General features: G+C 37.2%; 1 protein-coding gene across 2 annotated transcripts in view; it reads right to left on the bottom strand.

The window, feature by feature from the left end:
* Positions 1-5889: 5889 nt before the first annotated feature.
* Positions 5890-9425, bottom strand: part of PPP6R3 (protein phosphatase 6 regulatory subunit 3) — a 68479-nt gene continuing 64943 nt past the window's right edge. For both annotated transcript variants that reach the window (XM_082485253.1, XM_082485252.1), the window contains one exon: positions 5890-7492. In XM_082485253.1, coding sequence (XP_082341379.1) covers positions 7441-7492 — 52 coding nt within the window. In that variant the 3' untranslated portion in view covers positions 5890-7440. The remainder of the gene's footprint in view (positions 7493-9425) is intronic.

The following is a 9425-nucleotide window of genomic DNA, read 5'->3' as shown; positions in this document are numbered from 1 at the left end:
CTTGTGTTACATGCAAGTGAAGACTAAATCAGCAGTCCTCATAGCAAATCCAGACAGAAGAATGTCTCTTAAAACAATGATATCAATAGAAAACTAATAACCTTGTCATTTTTGTCTAGCAGCGGCAGTCATTTGAGTTTCTGAATCTTCACATTCCAAAGGGTCAGATATGAGTACACAATAGCCTACACCATCAGTATAAATTCTGAGTTCATATTAACAACTTATTCAGAGGACTCAATTACTGTGCATCCTGCTCCTTTCTTGTAGCGCAACTCACAATTTCATCTCCTTCCCTCATGATTAACTTGACACAGGCATCATGGCCATGAGCTATTTGAAAAAAATTCTACGAGGAGCACAAGGCCATTCAGACATTTTGTTTACAGCAGTCCATTATTTTGCTGGCAGAAAGATTTAACAGTTTTCTAGCTCACTTAAGTGTTGCAGTTACCAAAAAGACAAACAAGAGCTTGCTTGAGATTAAGAACGCCAAACCCTCTTCCCCTGCCCTCAAAGTTTAACTTGGTCATTTATCTGCTTTCTTTAAATCCAGTATCTTTACACGTGCAATAGAGATGATCTTCCTATTTGACTCTATTACCTACCTATAACCTTTTGTTGACAAACTTTGCACACTTATGATCATGAAGAATTTCTTCCTCCTAATTAAATAGGTTTCAGTGTAACTGGGTGATCTAGTTTCTGTATGAATCTGTCACACCACCCCAACACTTATCCTGATTCTTCTCCAGACACTTGGCACAAGAATGCATTTGGAAGTAGCAGCTACCCCTCTCATTGAAGGAACTGGCTATAAGAGTCCATACTTTCTCATATGACAGAAAAGGATGTTGAAGAATAGCTCAAATGAAAGATCATCAAGCACCCTCACATGCAAATTCAAGCTTGACATAACCATAAACCTGCACCTAGTTTTACAATGAAAGCCTGTTTCTAAGAAACCCAGTTCTACATTGTAATTGGAGACTCCTACTAGGTATGCCTTACCATAGGAAGTAAGCTTCCCTCAGAGCTGAGTCATCTACAAAGACCTTTCTGTGCAGCCTGCTCAGTTCAGACAGTGGGATGGCTAGGGGCAGGAAGTCCTGCATGCACCATCTGTAGCTACCATTCTCTGGATTTAGTGTGAAGTCAAAGGCAATTTGTTCCGCCAGCAGAGACCAGGGAGCTTGTAATGAAGAGCAGGTAACCACCCAGGTGAGTTTACTTCCTTTCAACTGTTTTCAGGATGCATTAGACCAATCCTTGAGCAGCTGAAGGCTTGTTCCACCACATTAGAGAGATCCTACCTTTCTCACATAGGTTGTTACAATGGTTTACACCTGTGCAACACCAAAATCAATGCTACAGTCAACCTGTCAGTGTGTTCTTGAGGACTGCACTGGTGATAGTTGCTAAAGCAGCTAGATCTCACCATTGTATCACGAAGAATTTAATGCAACATGCAGAAGCACAGCAGTTAATAGATTAACAGCATCAGTACAAGCTTACAGATGAACTACTTTCGGCTGAAGCTGACTGTTGAATCAACACTCACAAATACAAGTTCTTGCCTCAGTTTCTGAGAAGTTATAAACATGTCAGCAAAAAGGCTCAAACATATCAACTAGTTGGACTATGAGAAAAGCAAAGAACTCTTCTTTGACAAAAGTTGATGTTGGCCTCAGAAGCCAGAAACACCAGATCCTCTTCCCATCAAATTACAGTCAGGCTAGCTGGAGTCCATGAATAGTGTCTACACATGCAGAGACAGGAGCTTAAAAACATTTTCTATTTACTTAAGTGCTTCAGAATGGGCTGTGCTATACATGCAAGTATCTCCTTCTTCCTAGTACTCTACAGTTCAGTGCATTTAGGAAGTGTACCATGCACAATGCAGCTGGCCATGTTAAGAAGAGAATATATCCTACCCATTGAGAGGTGCACACACAAGTGTCTCTCTCTATATATATTTATCTATACAGCTTAGTTAAAAATTGTCTTAAGTGCACGGACACAGCAATCAATGAATTATGTATGAATCATGTAAGTAACACACTTGAAGCAATTTAGTTATCAGGAAGTGGTGGGTCACTTCCTGAGTTCAGAGACTTGTCTTTTGAGTACTTCAAACTAGACATGTACTGACTGGCACTAAAAAAAAAAAAAAAAAAAAAAAAAAAGCTGCACACTTCCTTTATCTTTTCAAGTGATTTAATTCTGAAGGGACTAGAGAGATAGAATAGGACCCCACAGGCCCATGAGCATCTCACAATTCCTAGTTACCACCTTTTCTCATTTCAATGCTGGATGACCAATATTCATAGTCCATTATGGCTCACTCCAAAGCAGAAGCCTTCTCATTTGAAAGCACACTTCAGAATGATGGTTTAGCAGTTACTATAGAAGAACAACCCTTTTTAACAAATACAGCATTAACAGCACGTGTTTCTATAAGGATACAGCAGGAAAGGTGCTCTCAACAACTCCAACAGCAATAGAAACAAGGTCACTTGAGTTTTAGCAGTCAGTAGGCTTATCTCAACAATCTTGTGCCATTGTCCGATATAAGAACCAGTAGAAAATCATCAACACTTTGTATTTTTCATTAGAAAAGACAGCAGAGGGATTTTCCAAACACTTAATTCTGTTTGGTGTAAGGAAAAGCAGGTTTTATTTGCAATCAGGCAAAAGAACCAGGTTAATCTATTACCCAAGATGAAACTGTAACAGCCTTTGACAGATAACTAGATTAAGAGGGGAAGGGAAGAACCCCCTCCCAGCTAAGAAACACAGCAAGAGTAGCACATAGTGGAGTTCAAAAGCAGTCCCAACAGATCTGTAAGTAGCAGGCTGAGGTTCCATCTGAAAAAGCGCAGTATCTCTATTTTGAGATACTTGAGAATCAACCACCAATCTATCCAATTATCATCCACAGACTTTATACGAGGCAACCAGATAACTCCACCCAAGCAAATGGGTAAGTTGAATCTCATGAGACATGAGTGACAAATCTACTCAACCACAGTTAGGAAAGGTTTAGTTCTTACTATGGATAACTGTATGCTAACAGTCATGATCTAAGTTACAGTCTTCAGAATCCATGTTTTGAGATGCCGAGAACATAGATCACAGGAAAGCATCCACACCACTCAGAAAAGATCCAGTATGAGAAGGAAGAACACTCCTTCTGAAGAAGGTCCTAGAATCAGACTTACAGTACTTATGCTACAGCCAGAAAGATGAACTAAAGGGAATTCTACCTCATTTTGCAAGGTACTTACTGATTTTGAGAAGATGGAAATGCAGATAAAGTTTCCCACCCCAATAGAAAAAGATGCATCAAACACTAAGCCTGGACTCATCTATGAGAGAAATGCTGTAAGATACTACTAGCAAAACACAATGTAAAGTTCAGTTCTCATTACTAATTCATCTTATGGTAGAAGATTAAGAAGCACACACTGACTTCCCTGTGATTAGCCAAGACTAAGCACAGGGCAGATCACAGGCTTGGAACAATTTGAACTAAAAAGCCAAGCCAGGTCTGGGCAGGCAAGTCCAAAAGATTTCATGAACTGTCCTGGCTAAAGCAGGCAGAAAGATGACTATTTTTATCCTAAGAGTATTTTTTACTTTATTTTTATTGCCTCAGTCTTCCTCTCCATGCTGTAGCCTTACATATTCAAACAATAATGGAACAGAAGGATGCCAAATCCTGACCTGTTAGGAAGTAAGATGCAGAAACTAAATGACAGAAGTTAAAAGCTTCAAAAAAAAAAAAAAAAAAAAAAGGCTTCTTGCTGCTACCTTAACTTCCATTTTCCATCCTGGTTTGGGAAACAATTACAGACACTTTTATAATGAAACCTGAAGCACTTATACTACACTGAAGATAGCACTATTTATTCTGAGATAGTAAAAAGTGATTGTTTAAGTATATTAATAGAGCCATCAGTTACATACTGTATGAGACGCATGTCAGAAAACAAAACAATCTCCAAGGAAATTAAAGCTAATTTAAACAGGAAGATAAGTTTATAATGAATGATAGTAACAATCTGATTCATCTTCCTGAAAGTTTTTCACAACTCCTCAGTGGATTTCAAACAAAGAATGAATGTCACAATACGTTTCCACAGGAGTATGCAGATGACAATACAGAACTCACTGTTTTCAAGAGGTAGATGCAAGGCTTAACAGGAGCAAGTAGGTTTCACCCAAGAGCATGGTCACACTGGGTTGCTCTTACAACACCATGAGATTGTTTCAACTATCTTCTTGTCTTCTCAGTGACAACATGTCAACTCACTGAACAGAGGGAATACTTGCTTAATTAATAATAATGTTAGTTAAGATGACAACATACACTTTTACTTAAATGGAATAATCGTGCTATAAAATCTAGTACAAGGCTTACACTTAAAAGTAACAGTTTAACTGATCAAGGTGGCATCATTCATCCACTCTGCCAGTTAACAGACAAAAGTTTAAAGAGGCAATGAGTTACTGTATACATCGGTGGTCTAGGCACTTCTGCAACATGCTCTTGCTTGAGTAAAAATCCCTCACCAGAGAAGTCCTGAAGGTTAAAACCACTGCCCTTTCATATCAACTGATATTCCTCAATTTCAAGTGACTAAGCCCCTAGCCATTTCAAAGAGCACTGTGAAATGTGGCAATGCATATATTCAGTACAAGCTATTCAAAGCAAGCTTATCTCATCCTAACTGCTGCTTAATACACTGTTGGAACTCAAACCTGGACAAACCTATTAGACTTTAATCCACCTCACAAATGTGTTAAAGTATCTTTTAATAAAGAAAACTCAAATTCCATTGCATGCAAGTCAAATTTGATTAAACAGGTTGGGTAACACAGCTGTTCAGAACTCTTCAAGTATGTTCAGACCTTCGTAAGTCTATGTGAGCAGCATAAAGCATTGGTAAAAGATGGCAATAGGGGTGTGTGTGTATGCATAAGCACACCCATACACCCCCCTCAAAACACATCTCCAAAGCTTTCCCTTTAAGTGCAGGATTCCTTGTACAAGTAATACAGTTAGTGGGTAAAACAGACCCTACACCTTAGAACAAGCTCACACTAGCTCAAATCTAGGTTAAATCCCAGGCTTAACACATCTCCCATACAAACTGTTAAAACTAACAATAAATGCAACAATAAGGAAAAACCCTCAAGACCACTGGAATCAGCATTAGGTAAGCCAACCTAGTTTACCTCTACTGCACCCTTTAATTAAAAGGCAAACTACACTGAAAGGCAAATTCCACTCACCACTTCTCACACCTCCACTCCACTGATAATACCTATTAGGAATGGAGAGAAGAGGGACAAAACAGTCCCCCCTTTTCAATTTTGAGCTCTGTTTGAACTGGATGGTAGACCAATACAGACGGTTCATTAACAGAAAGAACAACATACTAGAAAGACTTTGCTGAACTGCAGGCAACAGGGCTGAAATACAGTTTCAACTAATTTGCTACTAGTATCATCTTCATTTTTCATGGTTATATAGCTAGTTAATTCAGCTTGTTAGCAAGTGACAAATAGCTCCACTGGAAAGGACAAAGGTCTTCCTTTTAAGTGTCAAACTTATGAAAGCCAACACACTGCTCTCCTGTATTTGGATTTTCTACTTGGATTGCAATTCATGTGTTGAAACAAGTGGTTCTATTTCCAAAATTGCTTGTTCAACAACAGATCAGAAAGTTATAGAAGGACAACTGCCAACCTTAAAGCTAATATACAAAATATTTTTGGTCAAGCTGATCTGGACATAATTCTGAACTGAAGAAGAAACAACTTAGAAACTGACTGGATTTCATCATTTATAAAGTACAAATAAAAGGGCAACCATAGTTACCAATTCCATCTATGCCACTGTTTTTCCTACCATTGTTACACAACTGATCATTTTGTAACAATTTGCAATTATGAGTGCCACTGAAATTTGCTGCAGAAATGCAAGAGAGGAAGCAGTAAGGGCAATGCCATTATACATATGTGTTTGGTTTTTTATTTCTGTATGCAATGTAATGTTTAGGCACATTGCTTGGGATGCCTTCTAAAATAAAACATTGGCCATTGTTTAGAGTATCCTTTTGGCTTTAAATACTGGTCAGGAAAACAAATGACATAAAAAATAAATGAATATAACTATTACAGAAACAAAAATGGACTTGCAAAAAGTGCAGGAGGTGAAGTACTTTAACCCTTTCACCAGACAATGTGGCAATATACAGTATATTGCTTCTGTTTGAGAAGGCTGTTGGATTTTTACACTGACATAGAAAATTATAAATTACACAGAATTAGTTTCCATAATCACTATATATATATACACAAACCAGTTGTGGAAAAAACTGGTTTAGAACATACAAATGAAAGCCTCACACAGATCAGTACAGTGAAAGTAACGATCAACATGCTCTGCTGCCAAAATTTGTATTAAAAACACTATATACTTTTAAAATGCATGTACTGTAATTGCATTAGCAGCACGGGCATTTCATTTACTTGACTTGTCTAAAAGGATTATAGCGTTTTAAATACACAGATTGTTCTGAAATATTTCATTGTATAATGCTTGGTATTAAACTAAATCTTGGTGAATGGGTTAAAAGGCAGGTGAATCACTTAAACACAACAAGCCATGTGCACTTCAAATATTCTAGTGTTTCACCTGTAAGGTATTGTTTCAAGCAAACAAGACTTAACAGAACATATGGCTTTACAGTAACATCAATTTGTCAACTAAGTTGTAGCAATAAATACTTAAAATCTCTACCAATAGACTTACATTTTTGATCTGTTTTAAACAATACAGAAAACAATTACCAATTAAAAAACCTGTTGTAAAATGTTGAACACCAAAAAATTCTTATTTAAATCACTTTTGTAAGCTAAAACAACCAAAATAACATTTATAGGGCGTTTCAGTTTCAGAAGAAACATGAATTCACTTTTTTTTTCTTTTTACAAGGTGAAAAATGTATGAAAACTGCTAAATACTTTGGTCACACTAATAGTCAAATAGTTATGTCTCAAATACATTAGATTTGTGTATTCACTTTTTTATAAAACTATTCTTACAGCCATTTTAACTATAGTAACACTACTGTCATCATTACATGGGTAGCAGGATCTTATTTCACAGGCCACCCATTATTTAGAACAATACAATATAAACATACGCAAAAATTATTGGTATTTCTCAATGTGCAATATTTTTTACACTTATGAATTTCTGTACAATGTCTTAAAATCTAGAATATAAATGTTGCTGGTCCTGATCCCTTGCGAAATTAGTGCAGCAGTGACTGGCTTCAACAGGGTCTAGATGAAATCCTCAAGAAACACTCAAACACCTGGATATATCAGTTCATTTTCTTCAGCCAAGGTAGTAGACATCACACATCATACAGGGCCATTAACAGAAGGCTCTCCTAAATGGGTGTGTTGATCAGTCCTAAGAGGCCAAAAAAAAAAGATATAAGTATACAAGAAACAAGAAAGGTCCAAAACAAATTTGGGTAGGTGCCAAAAAGAAGCCAACCCCAAAACCAACAACACCAGATCATGTGTAGCATGACCCCGAGTTGAAGAGAAGAAACACAAGCTAATAACGTGCTCATCCCATTTGTTTTCTGGAGTCCAGCGTTTCTGGAGTCCTTATTGCCTAATTAAGCATAACACTTTAACTGAGCACACCACTGAAGAGTGATCTTTATTAACCGAGCTACTAATTGATCTCTAGAGATGCAATATCTCCCTAAGAGAATCACTACTAAAAAGCACATTTCTGATACTTCTCCAAATCTTATTGTGAGGCAAAGTGTGATATCAGGAGTATTTAAGGTTGCATTTGAAAGTCAGCAGCTAAGACACAACAGGAAAAACAGTGTCTTAAAAAAAAACTGCTTTAGTTACTAATCTAATCTATAAACTGTCATTTCACAAATACTTTGAATGTCAGTCCATTAGCATGAAAAGTTCAGGAAGTGTGGAAGAAAATAAGAAGCAAACCTGCAAAAGTGAAAATAATGACAGTATATACATTTCTGGATAAGAAGTTTAGTGTAAACATGGGCTCAATTGCTCTGGACTAACACAAATAAGATCAGATCAGTAGTGCATGAGAACATTAAGAATTGCAAGCAAAAAGGGAAAAAAAAAAAAATTCAACTTCCATTCAGTGGAAATCTACTGAACACATTTGAAGTTTCCCTTAAAGGATATAAATACCATTTGGAACTACACATGAGAAAAGTTACCTGTAACTCCTGTTCTCTGATGGTGTACATCACAGAGAAGCCACTCTTGGGTCCGTGCTCTACATGCACATGACCAGCAGGAGTCCCCTAGCTAAGTCTTTGGCTGCTAAGCTATAAAAACACTTTTTAAAAAAAAATATGTACACATTAGACAAAAGACAGACAGCACTAGACAAAAGTAAATATTTTTAGAGAAACCTGGAAGGTAAGAAACAAGTGCTGCATGGACAGGAAGACTGACAGTCAGCACAGCAGTAAGTCACTTACTAACTGGAAAAGTCCATGACAGAAAAGGGCTCCTAGCAGAGACTACTACTGCTGGCCACCAGCCAAAGACCTACCTAGGGGACTCCACCCACTAGTCATACATGCATGGAGCCCCAAAAGCACAATTATGTTTATCTTGATATTTATACTGCGCTTATGAGGATCTGCTGTGACAGCCACCTTTAGAGAAAGTACTGAGCTTTGATGAAGCCAGCTGGATTCAATGAAAGGAGTTCCTCAAGATTTCCTGCAACTCAAAAGCAACCCAATGAACTGCTAGCCCTGAGAGCTCTCTGTTGGTTTAGACAAGCATCTTTACTCAAAAGGCAATCACCTAGTATCCAAAGACTTCTTCCCCACAATTTAATGCTTACCAGCATTAAAAATGTTGTCTTGATAAAAACAGTACCTCCAGATAAAGAAGAGGCTGTAAAAGACAGTTTCTGCATTTCCCACTTTAACTTAGTATACAGGGTTGGTTTTCTTTCTTATTAGAATCCACTTCTTGATTAAATATTGGAATTTATGCAGAGTAGAAAGTTCTGGCTTACAGGAAAGGCAGCAGTGTTTTAGTGTAACACCCAGTACCATGTGGGTAGGACATACTAGCTCATACACGAGTCTAAAAAACAGAATCTAAATTTGTCAAAACATGCTTGCATCTTTCTTAGTCTGCATACAGTATAACCAGAACATGCAGTAGAGTTTTGTGTTGTATGTAGAGCTATACTCTAAATATTTGCTTACAAAAGCATTTAAATTTTTTCTTTCTAATAAAGTTAGATATATAGTGTCCACAAATTCTTTCACAGGATTTGTCAGAGAAATACATTTCTCTAATAATAGTTTAAATCTATTAAA

This window comes from Vanellus vanellus, assembly GCF_965231255.1.
Source record: "Vanellus vanellus genome assembly, chromosome: 6".
Taxonomy (NCBI): Eukaryota; Metazoa; Chordata; class Aves; order Charadriiformes; family Charadriidae; genus Vanellus; species Vanellus vanellus.
This window is presented reverse-complemented; position numbering and strand designations above follow the sequence as displayed.